At 34.3% G+C, this 17,758-nt stretch overlaps 1 protein-coding gene and 1 long non-coding RNA gene across 6 annotated transcripts in view; one reads left to right on the plus strand and one right to left on the minus strand.

Annotated features, from left to right (window-relative positions):
- The window catches only part of GRM5 (glutamate metabotropic receptor 5), a 664,926-nt gene that overhangs the window by 146,921 nt on the left and 500,247 nt on the right, over nt 1–17,758 (minus strand). For all 5 annotated transcript variants that reach the window (XM_063711323.1, XM_063711322.1, XM_024255290.3 and 2 more), the window contains one exon: nt 12,157–12,392. In XM_063711323.1, coding sequence (XP_063567393.1) covers nt 12,157–12,392 — 236 coding nt within the window. The remainder of the gene's footprint in view (nt 1–12,156; nt 12,393–17,758) is intronic.
- Nucleotides 1–17,758, plus strand: part of LOC129048727 (uncharacterized) — a 182,068-nt gene that overhangs the window by 137,380 nt on the left and 26,930 nt on the right. The gene's annotated exons all lie outside the window — the stretch shown is intronic.

The following is a 17,758-nucleotide window of genomic DNA, read 5'->3' on the forward strand; positions in this document are numbered from 1 at the left end:
ACTGGGAATTACAATTTGACATGAGATTTAGAGAAGACACATTACCAAAATATATTATGCTGCCCCTGGCCCCTCAAATCTCATATTCTCACATTGCAAAACACAATCACTTCTTCTCAACAGTCCCCCAAAGTCTTAACTCATTCCTGCATCAACTCAATCAACAGTCCCAAGTCCAATATCTCATCTCAGACAAGGCAAGTCACTTACACCTATGAACCTGTAAAATCACATATGTTATTTACTCCCAAGATACAATGGGGGTTTAGGCACTGGGTAAACATTCCCATTCCAAAAGGGAGAAATTAGCCAAAAGAAAGGGGCTATAAGACCCATTCAAGTTTGAAACCCAGTAGGGGAGTTATTCAATCTTAAAGCTCCAAAATAATCTCTCTTGCCTCCATGTCCCACTTCTAGGGCATGTGGGTACAAGGGGTGGGCTCCCATGGCCTTGGGCAGCTCTGCCCCTGTGGCTTTGCAAGGTTCAACCCATGTGGCTACTGTCATGGGTTGGAGTTGAGTGCCTGTGACTTTTCCAAATGAAGGGTGCAAGTTGCCAGTGGATCTACCATTCTGGGGTCTGGATGATGGTGGCCCCCTTCTCACAGTTGCACTAGGCAGTTCCCTGGTGGGGACTCTTTGTAGGGGCTCCAAGCCCACATTTCGTATCCACTCTGCCCTGGTAGTGGTTCTCTGTTGGGGCTGCAACCCTGCACCAGGCTTCTGCTTGGGCACCCAGTTTGTCTCATATAGCTTCTGAAATCTAGGTAGAGGCTGTCAGGCATTCTTCACTCTTGCAGTCTGCATGCCCACAGGCTTAACACCATGTGGAAGCCACCAAAGCTTATGACTTCCATTCTCCAAAGTGGCAGTGCAAGATGTACGTGTTCTCCTTTGAGCCACAGCTAGAGCTTGTGTGGCCTGGATGTGGGTAACAACGTTCTGAGGCTGCACAGGGCAGCAGGGTCCTGGACCAAGCCCACAAAAGCATTCTTCCCTTCTACATCTCTGGGCCCGTGATGGAAGCAGCTGCCACAAGGGTCTCTGAAATGCCTAAGTGGCCTTTCCCTCATTATCTTGGATAGCACTTGGTTCCCTTTTAGTTGGGCAAATATCTCTAGCAAGTGGTTGCTCCACAGCCTGCTTCAATTTATCACCTGAAAAAGATCTCTTTCTCTGCCACATAGTCAGGCTGCAAATTTTTCCAACTTTTATGCTCTTCTTCTCTTTTAAATATAAGTTACAATTTTAGGTCATTTATTTGCTCCCACATCTGAGCACAGACAGATAGAAGCGGTGAGGCTACATCTTGAACACTTTGCTGCTTAGAAATTTCCTCAGCGAGATACTGTAAATCATCACTCTTTAGTTCAAACTTGCCCAGATCTCTAGGGAATGAACAAAATGAGCCAAGCTCTTTGCTAAGGCATGACAAGGATGACCTTTTCACTAGTTCCCAATAACTTCCTAATTTCTATCTGAGATTTTATTCGCCTGAATTTCACTGTCCGTATCATTATCATCATTTTGGTCACTAACATTTAACTAGTCTCTAAGAAGTTCTAAACTTTCCCTTATCTTCCTGTCTTTTCCTGAGCCCCCCAAATCTTTTTACCTCTGCTTGTTACCTGGTTCCAAATGTGCTTCCACATTTTCAATTATCTTTATAGCAATGTCCCACTCCTTGGTACCAATTTCCTGTGTTAGGTCATTTTTACATTGTTATTAAAAAATACCTAAGACTGGGTACTTTATAAGAAAAAAATGTTTAATTGGCTTATGGTTCTGCAGGCTGTGCAGGAAGCATAGCACTGGCACCTGCTGCTGGGGAGGTCTCAGGAAGTTTTTACTCATGGCAGAAGGCAGAGCGAGAGCAGGCACATCATATGGCCAGAGCACGGGCAAAAGATAGAGTAGGGTAGAGATAAGGTGCCATGCTTTACAACAACTAGATCTGGTGAGAAGTCATTCACTATTGCAAGAACAGCCTCAAGGGGATGGTGCTAAATTGTTCATTAGAACATATCTCCCATGATCTAATCACCTCTCACCAGACTCCACATCCAACACTGGGGATTCCAATTCAACATAAGGTTTGAGCAGAACAAATATCCAAACTATATCAGCCTTTCTGTGCAGCATTCCTTCCTCTAGAATATGGAACAGGATCCCTTCTGAAGGAAGATCTTATGATCTACAATAAGAAGAAGTAGGTCAGAAAATTTCTTTATGGCTTGCTCCAAGCTAGAAAGACAAAGGAAGATTAGAGTATATTTTTAGTTTTGAGGTCTAACTCTGAGGCCTGCTGCTGAGGCCTAAAAGGCCCTAATATTATAACAAAAGTATATAACAAGAACTCTGGGAATTATGAGCCAGAAACTGTGGACAAATAAACACAAACATACACACACACACACACACACACACACACACACACACACACACGTATTATATATATTATTATATTATACATGTATATTATATATGTATATTATATATGTATCTATACATATATATAGTATATATGTATAATAATATACATATATACATATATAATGTATAGATACATATATGTATCTATCATATATACATATATACGTATATATGTATCTATACAAATATGTATATATAGTATATTATATATGTATACATGTATATATCATATATACACATATAATATATAATATAATATATATAGTGTGTGTGTATGTGTGTGTTTGTGCCTGTAGCTTACAAATTGGGCACTGCGGTCCTAGGTCCTCTAGCTTTTTAACACTATGATAAAGTAGCATTTATCTAACAACATTTTTATGTTTAGGTGTGTGTGCGTTTGTGCAGTGTATATATACACATATACTCTTGTAATATTATATATCTATATATAATATAGATATAATTTCTGATGTGACAAACTCTGCTATGAAGAATTTATAATAAAATTATGAATAGAGTTTGTCATTTTATAACATGTTGATATATCTTGAGTCTCTAAAATATGAATAGGGAATAATCCTCCAAAATTTAACCATGGAATCCTTTTCTCACACTAGATTACTGTTCTCTCCAAATACAATCTTGAAAATGTTAATGTGGTACAAGGATGAGGAATCTCAAATCTGGGTGTTAGCTGTAGCAGTTATTTAATTTAATTTGATTTGGCTCTTAAAGTACTATTCCTGTATTCTAGCTACACTCTCCCAAGCAATTCTTTTCTTTCAGTAGACTTTTTTATTTTCCCCAGTCATATTTTCAGTTTGAGAGATGCTCCAGTGTTCTGAGCTATGGCTAAGCCATTAATGAACATTTCAAAGGGCATAAAAGATGGCAGAAGACAACATTCTGATGCATAAGGAAGTATCCTCTAACAACCCACTTCAAATACTAGTGAGACATATACATCAGAGAGATTGCAGACAACTCTAGATTGAAACTTACTTTAAGAGAAGAAGAAACACTTCTAAGCTAGTGAGACTAACCTTTTTGAATATAAACCCTTTGAATGTGAAAAACTTGCATACATTCTACAAATATTATTTGTATTTTTAGTACTTTTCATTTAGTGAACACATAATGGCCATAAACAACTATGATTTCAGTAATTCTTAATTTATGATTTTGTAACGGCAACAGCTTGTACATACACACAAGAATATGCAAGGCATAGTTCAGTCCATGGACAATGCTCAGTTATATGAGGATTTTAGACCCAGGCAAAGTATCTACAGTGACCCACAGTCCCTGCAGCCCACAAACTGGACACTGAGGTCCTAGGTCCTCTAGCTTTTTAACACTATGAGAAATAAAGTAGCATTTATCTAACAACATTTATAAAATGCTTGCCTTATATTCAAGGCATTGTGATAGGGATTTGGAAAACAGAGATGATAAAGATAGCTCCTCTCCTTGAGACATTTATAATTTAATGGAGAAAGATGAATATAAAATGTTTGCATGCTGGTCTAACAATTTGAAAAATTCTACTTATTTGTTGATGTAATACAGCAAGAAAAAATTCTATTGACTGTAGTCACTTCAGCATCTGTGGATGGTATCATTTTTATTTCTGCAGTAAATTACTTTCTGTGTGGCAAAGTAACTTTATCCCAAAGCAGTTTTGGGTTCAAAAGTTGAGCATCTCTGTCCAAGGGTAGAATTTTTGAAGAATACAAGGAAACAAAGAAACAGCTAAATAGCTCTACACATGAAGTGGAGAGAAACTTGTGTTAGTGTGTAGAAATACTGAGAAGAGAGGAGGGAAAGATTACAGAGAAAGAAAGGAAGAGAATTAAGCACCACGGTGGCAAAAAGCTTGTAGAGGAGTGGGAGTGTATACAGGAGAGTGCTATGGGGAAATGTTACATGGAAAGAAATCTATTTTGGTCACTATATTAGTGACCAAAGGGTCACTTTTATGGGGGAGTGGTTGTTAAGGTAAACACTTATGACAGTAAAGCATTAATGTAAAGAAGTTCAAAAACCACAATGGTACATGAATTGTTAAGATAAACACACCCTGATAACCACCGCTGAATCAATAAATGACATTGCTACAACCCAGAGAAACCTCATTGCCAGTGTACTTTTACATTGCTCTGAACCCATTCATTTAATCTTCATTTTATTAACAGTAGTTTGGTACACATAGAGATGGTTGTGTGAGTAGTTCCTTGGGGGAACAAAAAATGGGGAAGTATATCTGTGCTCAGTGCCTGGGTTCCCTTGTAGCAAAAAGAAGACAAAAGGTAAATGAGGTGAAAAGTGAGAAAATTAAAGTTAAAGTAAGAACAGAAAACTGGAGCGATTAGAAACCATGAGAATGTAAATTCATTGGAACTGATAAATGTCTTGAAGTGGACTTCTCACTGAGCAAGATTTAGCATGTACAGAAACACAGGAGCTTAACTGGGCATGGAATTTTAAAATGAAAGATCACAATTCATGAAATGGTGGGAACACAGATTTCATGGGTTTAAGAAACAGGAGATGAGGCATGAAGAATATAAATGACCAATTTGAAGAGTTTTGACTGAGGCAGAGTTTGGCTTCCTTTTGTAGACATTGTAGAACCAAGGATGATCTTTGAGAATGGGAGTAACATTGATGAGATTTGCTCTTTAGGTGAAGACTTTTGAAACTAATTTTTAGCATCAAATGGGGAAGGAAAAAGCTGTTATCAAAAACATTAGATAGGGGAATTTTAATATTTAAGGTGAGGGACAATAAAAATTATACTGAAAACAGTAGAACAGAGACGTGAATTCAGGTAACAATGAAAAGGAGGGAACAGAAGTATAAAATGGTGTAACAATAGAATGAACACTGTTTTGTCACCAGTTGGCTATGCAGATGGAGGAGGTGAGGACTACTCACTCCTACACCTTGAGATACAGCATGGATGAGTATATCATTTACTTCAACTGGGGACATAAAAAAGGAGGAACCTAAAGTTTGAGGTGGTGGTTATAGAAGTTATAATGAAGTTAATTCTAGATGTTTAAGTTTGAGATGCTTTTAGGAAATTTAGGTGAAAATGTCTGTTTGTTGTCTTAAGTGACACTCCTGGAAACTACTGGAGATGACAGGGAGAAATTATAGAAAAGAGACAATAAATGAATGTCAGCAAGTGACAGTATGGCTGTAAAGGATATCATCCTTAAAAAATAGAATAGCATAGTTATTAGGAAACAGTTTTAACTTAATTATTTGTAGCTTTATTACTGTTAAATATACTGTTAAAGAAAAATTATACTCTTAATACTTCTTATTACTTTTAATTTATTATTAAATTCAACTTATAATTTAAGTTTTCCATAATTGTACCATTTAAATAAAACGTACTGAAATCAGGCTTACTGTTAATAGTATATATTTCTGGACTTAAATAATACCAAGTAGTTAAAACATTTAAGGGCCATAGTAATATTTTGATTTAAGTTTTTAAATGCTCAGAAGGAAAACAAAAATTAACAAGGCTACAAACACTTTAGACATTATAAGTGACAAGCTTTACTTATACAACAGCATTAGGATTTCAGGAGTAGCAACAACTAAGAATCAAGAGTAGAGGAAGAACTGGCGTTAGGTAGGATGGAGAAGGAAGCAAATGAAAATTCCTTTACTGCATACCTGAAAAGGTGAAAGAAATGGGAAAGTCAAAAATCTTAAAGGCAGTGAAGATATATAGAAGCAACAAAGACAAAATGAACTAACACAAAGAGAAGAGCAGCAAAGAAGCAGGGTGTCATCAACTTCTTTTGTTGCCTAGGATACTTGCAGGTTCTGACTGCAGAATTCAGTTTGAGGATCTCTCTTGGTTAAAATGAAGGAATGTTAATTTTCTAAGGTTGCCATTACAAAAAAACCACAAATTGGGTGGCTTAACACGGTAGAAATTTATTTTCTCCCAGTTCTGGAGGCTTGAAGTCTGAAATCAGGTATCAGCAATGTCATACTCCCTCTGAGACTCTGGGTAGAATTCTTCCTAACTTCTGGTGATATTCCTTGGCTTGATATTCCCTGGCTTGCTCCTGCATCAATCCAATCACTGCCTGTGTCATCCCATGGTGTCCTCCTTGTCTCTCTTTCTGTCTCTATGTCTCTTCCCCTCTTTTTGTAAAGACATCTATTGTACTGAATTAGGGGCCTACCCTACTACAGTATGACTTCATCCTTATTAGTTATACCTGCAATGAGCCTATTTCTAAAGAAGATCATACTTTGAGGTTCTGGCAAAAGACATGAATTGAGGAAAAGGTAGCAAGTGGTAATTCAACCCAGTATAAGACACTCCTTAAAAAAAGAAGAACCAGTAATGCTTTTGGATATTACGATGACGCTTTATAAATTCCAGGAGCCCCAAAAGCATGGTAACCATTTTCTCCCATGATTCACTTGCTGATTCTGGGGGCTACATGAGAGGCTCAAGAGTTTCAACAGAGAGATTCAAATCTCTCATTGTTTTGTAATATTTGTAAGAAAAGCTCACTTGAGGAATGGAGACTCCTCACACTTTAGTTGGCCTTTTCCTCAAGATATAGGCCAAATTTTCTTTCTGAATCATAGAAAAAAGAAAAGACTACACAGAGAATAAGTCATATGTGTGACATGGTAAAATGGCTTAACAGTGGTGTAATTGGTTAGTAGGAGTGGAGAGAGAAAGGCAGCAGAAGGAATGTTTAAGGGGAAATTTTTAAACTAATGCAATTCTTTATTCTACAGGCTTAAGGAGCTCTGGAAACCCTAAGAAAGTAATATACAAAGGAAATAACACCAAAGTTCATTATGGTCATTAAAACTTAATATACATAATATATATAATATATATTATATATATTACATGTATTATAATATATAATACATATATGTAATATATATTTATATATGTATTATATGTGCATTACATATATATCATATATGATATATATGTGCATTACATATATATCATATATGATATATATGTGCATTACATATATATCATATATATGTGCATTACATATATATCATATATAATATATGTGCATTACATATATATCATATAATATACGTAATATACATAATATATTACGTATATTATATGTAATATACGTAATATATATTATATAATACATATTATGCATTATATATTATATATTGCATATATTATGCATTATGTATTATACATTACATATGTTATGTATAATATATATTATACATTACATATGTTATGTATAATATATATTATACATTACATATATTATGTATAATATATATTATACATTACATATATTATGTATAATATATATTATGTATAATATATATTATACATTACATATATTATGTATAATATATATTATACATTACATATATTATGTATAATATATATTATACATTACATATATTATGTATAATATATATTATACATTACATATATTATGTATAATATATATTATACATTACATATATTATGTATAATATATATTATACATTACATATATTATGTATAATATATATTATACATTACATATATTATGTATAATATATATTATACATTACATATATTATGTATAATATATATTATACATTACATATATTATGTATAATATATATTATACATTACGTAATGTATAATATATATTATACATACGTAATGTATAATATATATTATACATTACGTATGTATAATATATATTATGTATAATTATATATATTATATATGTAATTTTAAAATTCTTGAAATTTTATTTGATAATTTTATTTGCCATATTGCCACCAGGGGAAACACATTAAGAATGATGGCTAACTTCTCAATGAAATCACAAAATCTGGAAGAAAATGAAATGACATTTTTTAAGAAAAAAATAAGAACAAAGCAAGCGAACAAAAGAAAACCTTCCAATATCAAATGCTATACTCAGTGAAAAGAGCTTTTAAAAATAAAAGGTGAAATAAAAATGTTCTAAGAAACATATACACTAATACAACTTCCTGGCAGTAAATCTGTGTATACAAGAAATACTAAAGAAATTTCCTTGGGCTGAAAGAATTATAGATGGGAGCATGGAAGTACAAGAAGGAATGAAGAAGAATAGCCTCAATAAATATAAAACTATTGATCATCTATGACTATAATCATAACACAGTCCTGTGGTATATAGAGTACATATAAAAGTAAACTATATGGCAATTGCAGAAAAAATTCTGAAGGGGTATATAGATTTAAATATTTGCAAGCTTCTTGAATGTGCTAAGAACCAACTTAAAATATTCTGTATTAAACTAATGACTCATTTGGTAATTTCTATTGAAAGCTCCAAATAAATTATACAAAGAGATGAAACAAAAATGTTAAAGGGAATAATAAAAATTATTGATTAATACAAAACAAAGCAGAAAAGACAGAGGAATCAAAGGCTAAATAACAAATTGGACAAAAAGAAAACAAGTAGTAAATGAGAGATACAGTAAGGTAATAAAAAAGCCAAACTTCTGTTTTGGCAATTTTACAATACATATAGCTGACAAAGGACTCATGTCCATACTATATGAGGAATTCTTCCAATAGATATTAAAAAGATAATAAACTCAAAGAAATGTTCAAAAGTCTTGAACAGACACAAAAGAGGATACCAACTTTCCAAAAACATGAAAAGGAGCTTAACTTTGAAATACACCATGAAAAAGCCAATTGAAATCACCGTGTGATAGAACTACACACTCACAGATTGTCAAATACAAAAGAGAAAACCAGGTATTAACAAGGGTGTGGAAAAACTTAAACTCTCATATATGATAGGGAAGAAATGTTCAATTGGCTTTGGACTACATAGGAAACTAGGGTCAAAAGTAGCGGGTAGTGAATATTTGAGTATCTTTTATTGCACTTCATAGTAAGACATAAATCTAAGAATTATTTTCCTTGTATCTGTGAACTATATATTGACTATTATATAACGCAGATCTGATGGTGATTTTTAATCTGTTATATTTAATTTATTTAGCATATTGGCTAAACTCTACACAAATCTGAGTTCAATTTTAAGTTCCAATGTTTAATAGTTATATGACTGGAGGAACTTATTTTGTCTCTCTAAATCATGCTTTTGTTATCTTTAAAATGAGGATAATATTATGCATCTCTCATTAAAAAGAATAACAGAGGTAGTACATATAAAGTGTCCATGCCTATGTACCAAATGACATCTGTTGTCAGACAAGATTCGGGGTGGGGGGGACTAAGTGGTGCTTTCCATTACTGCAGTAAAGAACAGATTCTGAGCAGAGAGATCACACCAAGATGCTCACATGAGAGATAGAGAGCTACAGCAGCAAGGTCAAGGGAGGATTTTACAGAATGGTTTCCACAGAAATGATATTTTCATGGAAATCAAGTAAAGTTTTCAAGGCTATATTTAAGCAGGACTTCCAGCAAATAAAGAGTCAGAGAAACAAATAACTATTTTCAAGAGGAGGCATTTCAGACCAAAAAACAATGGGAAGAGAAGAAATTAATAAAGAGGGTGCAGGCCAACTGGAAAAATTCTCTTAAATATGCCGGTTAGTGTTGTCACTAATTCCTCATAAAGAGGAACTAAAGATGAGATCAGAGCTACTGCTTACCTTTCAGAACTCCTTCAATGAAGCTACACATAGTAATAAGTAGACAAACATAGAATAGACCACAGAAGGACATACGATCCTCAAATCTCAAGAGAGAAAAGAAATCTGCATCATTCTCAAGAACAAAAAACCAAACACTGCATATTCTCACTCATAGGTAGGAACTGAACAATGAGAACACATGGACACAGGAAGGGGAACATCACACTCTGGGGACTGTTGGTGGGGTAGGGGGAGGGGTGAGGGATAGCTTTAGGAGATATACCTAATGCTAAATGATGAGTTAATGGGTGCAGCACACCAGCATGGCACATGTATACATATGTAACTAACCTGCACATTGTGCACATGTACCCTAAAACTTAAAGTATAATAATAATAAGAAAATTAAATTAAAAAAAAAGAAATCTCTTTTCTTCAGAAACTAGATAGAACTGTTAAAAGATGAAATTAGCTACAAATTTGAAATTGTGAGCCGTAAGTGACAATGCTATTGTTTCTCACATATTTTGCCATAAAAAATGAAAACAAAGGAAATGAGTAAGCATTTGAGGATTTGGTCAGAGTTAGAAGGATCTTAAGTGGGAGAGAAGCAAACGACCCTCACACTATGTTGCAATGATTTCTGGATTTCATTGACAGGTGTATTATCCCACACTCCAGCATTCCTCCCTTCCTCTTCTACCCAAATAGGAACTGATATGAGATTGTTGGGTCCTTGTTTTATGAAGCAATTACATTTAAAAACAATCACAAACCACCATTGACTATCTCCATCATTTCCCAGAAGAACAAACTGATACCAGAAACATAGGATGAACATGACCTCAGAGGGAGAAATCTTTATGAATAGCTCACTAAATTGTTTCTGTTTTTATCATTTTGTTGCTGGTATGTGACAACCTCTTTGTGGACTAGAATTGGGTAATGGACCAGGATTTCAAGCCCACTGCCCCACTGAATTCTGGTGTTCCAGCACCATGGGTAAAGGCACCTATACCACCAACTAACAAAAACTTATCAGAGCAAGTATTTACTCTAGTAAGATTTTAGATAATTTATTACTATTTATATCATTCAAAAATTTGAACAATGTTTCATGTTCAATTTGCATTTTCCTCCAATGCAAATGCATATGGGTTTCTTATAACACAATGTAAGGTAAGTCGGTTCCAAAAAAAAATCCTTTATCAACTTTTACAAACTTTAACCTTTGCAGGAACAAATATTTGATAGATAGATGATACAGATATAGATAGATAAAGTATATGCTGGCTCTACCTGGTTATTAGAATCAAGATTCTTTCTGGACATGTTACAAATAATATTAACTCAAGCCCTTATTTTAAACACTTAGTTATCATATCACTTATAATTTTCAATTGCAATTTTTGTTGGCATTACTATCTCCCTTCCAAGATAGTGAACCTTTGAAGGCAGGAACTAGCTTTCTCCATCTTGGTATCCTTACAGCTAAAGCAAAATTTGGTACATTCTTAGCCTCTTATAAGTATTTGTTGAATGCTTGAATGAATGGCTCTACATAGGTTACATTTCCTGAAGCATCACAATTTTATATAGCAAATCCCTGGTACTATTTTGTGGTTTATTTATGGAAGTAGCAACTCAATCTGTCCTTCAACACTCATTTATTCATTCTTTGTACATATATGAAACCGTTACTATGTGCTTCCACTGTGCTAACTACTCTGGATAATAGAAATGAGCAGAATGTAGTCACTACATTCAAGGATGTCAGAAATAGTTCCATTCTGGAGCTCATGTGATGTTTTTAGCAAAATGCCTTATGGAAATACATTCAATTTTTTGAATGATACAAATAGAAATGATCTAATCACATAAAATATCACTAAATACTTGCTCTGATATGTTTTTCCTAATGAGACTAAAACCTGTTTATCACCATAAGTGGCAATAGCCACTCTACTTATGTAAGAGTCCTCCCTTGCAACATATTACAGCCACTATCCCCATGACATGGTTTATTTAAATTGGAGCCTTAGCCTTATGCATTTTAAATGAAATAATAAATCTGCTTACTATTGCAAGTCTTGTTGTATTTGCTGTTCTCCTGTGGAAACCCTTCCAGTCGGCACTGAAAACGATGCTGCCAAAATTCTTGAAACCAAGGGTTTCGGTGGTTTGTTTCTGGCCGGAGCTTCAGATAATAATCATCAAACCACTTGACATCGGGAGATTGGAGTTTGATTGTGATGCCACCAACAGCTTCTCGCTGATATCCATCTGTCACATCATACCTGTCAGCCCAGCCATCACTGTGGGGAAATAAAAAAACCCTCAGCTTAGAACAGATATCTCCTAAGCAAATGAGTCCATTTGCTTTCCTTTTGACAAGATTAGTCATTAAATGGATACCTCAGGCCACATGATGGTTCTATATTACACCGACGTGATTATTGATATAGAAGCTTGTTAGAATAAAAAGTGCAATAACACCATGGAAACTTTGGGCCTAAGAGTGATAAAAGGCACTAACCTCACTTACCTTAAACTGCAGAAAATAACCTGGAGATTCTGGCACAATTTTACTGGCTGCAAAATATAGTATATACATGGAAGCTGCATAATATCATCATTCACATTTTTAATGGACATTTAATAGCCAGGTAAAGTTAACTTTAAATACGTTATTTTCTTTGGCTTTATAATAATAATTATAATGATCATAAAATAAGAATCAAAAATATCCTCCAGCATACCTAATATTAATTTAATCATCCTGTGACACAACATTTTTGTTCAAATTTTACAAGTGAATAATAGGTTTAAAAAATCATTTGCTGATTATGGTTACTCTATTAAATGTTAATTTGCCAAGCCTCAAACTGAAATATTTGTAGTCCATAGTCCATACACTATTTTCTATCCCATGGAATCTCTAAAATATATTAAAAATGTACATCTGAAATCACATTTTATATTAGAGTGCCCAAAAGAACTTCTGAACAATGTGCCATCAAAAGTGGTGAAGGGATCATACTCCTCAATATAACTATCATTCTATGCACTGCTCACTCAAAGTTATTTAGGAATTTTAAGATAAAAGGATTTGAAATCAGAGGGCTCATATTATAATGCTAGAGGAGAGTATAACAGAATAAGAAAAAGTCTTCTACGATGATTTGGAAAATACATGAAACATTGTATTGGAAATAAAAATAAAAGGCATGAAAAGATGTTTGTATACAATTTGGGTACATCCTAGGGCATCTAAGGAAGAAGGAAAGTGACTTGTCCCTCTTCACTGACATTGGTATATACACAGTTTGTGCTGTATGTCTGCTGGAACCCAGTGGTACTGTCTTTCCCTGGAAGAAGTGCAAGTGCTTGTAAAGGAAGTATGGGGAAAGGGAAAATTTGACTAAATTACAAGTAACCTCAAAGAGAGAAGAGAAGGAATATAGAGAGGTTTAAGGGGAAGAAGAGACTAGAGCCTCCTAAATGCAAAGCAGGAAAAAGTGTTAGGAGGTGAGCTGGGGGTAGGGGCAGTGGGTAGTGGGGAGAGGACATGGGAAGAGATTTACACTACCAATCACTGCCTACCTTGGTGATATTCAAATATTTCCATTTAACAGAATGTTAATTTATTTTTACTTTCCTTTCAATGCATTTTTGCCCTTAACATTTTTTTTCTATGCAGAAAGCATGGTCCAATATTTTGCATAAAAAATCAGTGCCAAGAAAGTATTATGTAAGTAATTAATTTAAATTACACAGAAAGCATGCACTTTTTTCAGTATGCTCTGCTGTACCAACTTTGATATAAATATTGATAATTGGAGTTATTCCAAAGGTCATATATTACTCATTAAGATATCATAAGGGCTTGAGATGACTTGAGATATTAGCTAGGGCATCAGTGGGTGGGGAGAAGGGAAAAAATAAACAAAAAGAACACTGTTTATCTCTAAGTCCTCCATGACAAAAAGATATTTCATTAAAAATTACCTATAGTGAAATTTCAAAAACTTTTGTGGCAGATCAAGACAAAAAAAATAGTAATGTAGTATGTTTTGTCCCAATGTTGAATTTGGTTACTTCACACATTATCTTCCCTCAAGTTTCCCATTTTCAGCTCCAGAAGATTTTATTTAAAGCTGACAAGTTGAAATGAAGTGGGCTTGTTTGCCTCATTTTCTCCTCTGTTTTGGAGGGTTTATTATATCACTGAGATGAGAGTGTGGGTCTCATTGGCACTCGAGGAGCAGCATGGGCGTGTTGCAAATGGGACAGGAAGCTGTTTGTCAAGCAGAGCCCCATTCTCCAAGGAAGTGGGAATTTAAATTGCTCCTTTTGTTAACATTAGCTCGCTCTTATGTAACACTATGATTATGAATATTACATAAGAAATGTAAGATTATAATGGCTCCAATTTACCCTTCACAGTTCATTCATTGAATTTAACAGGGATTGTAAAAAGTTTGTCTTGATAAACTTTTTTGCAGGTGATATTTCCATAAAAGAAAACTGTCAGGATGAGAGTGATAATTTACTCATCTCTCATCATGTACTTTCTCTGTTTTTTTTTTGGTATATATCTTTTCTGTAAGTTTAATAACTTAGAAAAATATGATGTTTTGTTATTAGCCTTATAAGTTAGAATTGTGAGTTTAAAATAATTTTTGTTTCAGATGTTTCCAATTAACAGCACAATATAAATCATAAAGGAGATAGTGTGGAAACAGAAAATCCCAATATCTATGTGACAAAACAGGGTCATTCTATTTAAATTTTTGGATAATATCTGCTATGTTAATCCCAAAAAAGACAACTTAACACTGGCTGAATTAGAGGGTGCTGTATTGACTTTAGCTTATTAAATATTAACATTTTTATATAAATATGCTTTTAAGATTTGCATTAAGATGATAGGGCATCTTTAAGTATGATGCAATAAATTCAGCAGTAAAATGAAATGCTAAGAAAAAACCTTTCTGCCACCTAATGCTTTCTATTACTTTGATAGAGTGGACCTTCAATATTCTTATACTACTTTAATTTTTTGGGTGACATGTATTTTACCAAAGCAAGAAAAAAAAAAGGGATAAAGATAGGGAAGGAAACTAACATTTCTAAAACTCTACCACATTTAAGGCACTTTGCTAGATTTATTATTCATCCATCCATGCAATTTCTCCCTCTTCTCACTGGTGGGCATTTTGCCCAACTCCTCATAATCCATTGTATTCTTTTCAGTTGTTTGGATATACAGTTGATCATCATTATTTACAGATTCTGCATTTACAAATTTAGCTACTTGCTGAAGTTTATTTGCAATACCAGAATCAATATTGGCATTTTTGCAGTCATTCATGGGCATGCAGAGAGTGGTACCCATTTGAGACTACTGAAGTTTATGTCCCCATCTGAGGTTGAAAAAGGTGACTCTCTGCTTTCTTGTTTCAGTTCTCATACTACAAACTTTCAGTATCTATTTAGTGCCATCTTTTGCATGTTCGTATTTTTTTATTGGTGATTTTACTGTTTAACTTGGCCTCCAAGAATAAAGCTGATGTGTTATCTAGTGTTTCTAAGCACAAGATGGCTGTAATATACATAGAAAATACAGTCAGCCCTTCATAACTGTGGGTTCCGTGTTCACAGATTTCATCAATAATTAATTGAAAATATTTGGAAAAAAATAATACAAATAAAAAACAAGACAGTATAATGACTATATGACATGTATATTATATTAGGGATAATAATCTAGAGATGATTTAAAGTATAATGGAGGATGTGTACAGGTTACATGTAAAAACTAAGCTACCTGATATAAGAGACCTGAGCGTCTTTAGATTTTGGTATTGGTGGGGTGAGGGGAGGAAGTGTCCTGGAGCCAATGCTCTGCAAATATCAAGGGACTAGGGATAACTGTATATAGACAATACATATGTTAAATAAGTTGCATGAATAAAGTGCTGTTGCTGCAAGTTCAATGTTAGTGAGTCAACAATATATATTAAATAAGGTGTCTTTAAACAAGAACACACATAAAACAAAGTTATGTTTTGATGAACACATTGTGACTAAAGGCTCACAGCAACCTAAGCTTGTATTTCCTCCAGGAGTAATGGTCATTATTCACTAATTTACTGTTTGCTGCATGTTTATAGAACATTGTTGTGAATGATAAGAATTGGCGGTAATTACATATAGTCTTAATCTGGATGTTGTTTTAGTCAGGTTTGTAGCCTTTCTTTGGCTATGGAAGCAGAATAACTTGGACATTTAAAATAGAAAAAGCATTCTTAACTTACTTAGCTTGGCTTAACTAAAGGAGGATTCTTTATACATATGTACTGGATTCTCAAAACACCTCACTAGCAGATACTTAGATCCTTTAAATATTCCCTGCAGACATCTTAAGAACATTCTAATCTAGAGAGAATTTACTTTCACTTTCTTCCCAAGATTGCATTACCAAAAATATACTCTTTCTCTACAATCTACTCTTCCCCTTTCTCCTTTCAACTCTAATTCCTATGATTTCTCATAACAAGAAACTCATGAAAGCTTAATTTTTCTTTCTTTTCAACAGACAGTTCTTGTTTAAAACAAAATTGACTCTTGAATTACCCTATTTTTTTTCTAGGTCTCTATAACCTTCCTTCTTTTCTTCAACATTTATTAAATATCTACCCATCTTAGACTAAATTATTTTGTCACAATCAATAGTCCCAGTATCTCACTGGTATAGAACAGACGTTTATTTCAGCCTTTATTTCACTGCAGATGGCCTATAACTCTGTTCTATGTCATCTTCATTTTGAGTTTGAAGTCTAAAAGAATAGTCTGTTTCTGGGACATACCAATCTTGTAGAGCAGGAGTCCCCAAACCCCAGGTTTCAGACCAGTACCTGTCCATGGCCTGTTAGGAACCCGGCTGCACAGTAGGAGGTGAGCCCTGGGTGAGTGAGCATTACCTCCTGAGCTCTGTCACCTGTTATATCTAATGCAGAGGCATTAGATTCTCATAGGATGGTGAATCCTATCATGAACTGTACAAGTGAGGGAGCTAGGTTGTGTGCTCCTTATGAGAGGGAACAATTTCATCCATGAAACCAGTCCCTGGTGCCAAAAACATTGGGGACCGCTGTTGTAGAAGGAAAAACAGATGATAGGGGAATCATACAATGGTTCTTAAGATTCTGCTTAAAAGTGGCACATGTTATTTCTGCTCACGTTTCACTGACTGAACAAATCACATGGCTAAACCTGACCTGAATGGGACAGGCATCCATGATTTTTCCCATGGAGAGGAGCAGTGTATATTTTGAAGAAAATGCAATTGACAGCATCGCTGTGTGTTGAAATTGTATTGAAACTGAGAAAAAACGTGAGTTAAATAGGTTTTAGAGACTCTGCTCCAGCAGTTCACAAGTCTACTGGAGGGATGAGAAAGGAGGACAGATATAAGTAAGTGACCACATACAAATGATTATTATGGGCATGTCCTAAATGCAGTGGGAGAGCAGATCAATAAATAATTGACCAACACTTCTTAGGGAGATAAGAGTTGAACTAAGTTTGAAAAGTGTGGATAATAGAGTGATACCAGCATTTTGAAATATTGTTTTCTATATATTGAAACAAATTGTTAATCAAGGAATAGTGAATA

Source organism: Pongo abelii, chromosome 9, assembly GCF_028885655.2.
Source record: "Pongo abelii isolate AG06213 chromosome 9, NHGRI_mPonAbe1-v2.0_pri, whole genome shotgun sequence".
NCBI classification, from domain to species: Eukaryota; Metazoa; Chordata; class Mammalia; order Primates; family Hominidae; genus Pongo; species Pongo abelii.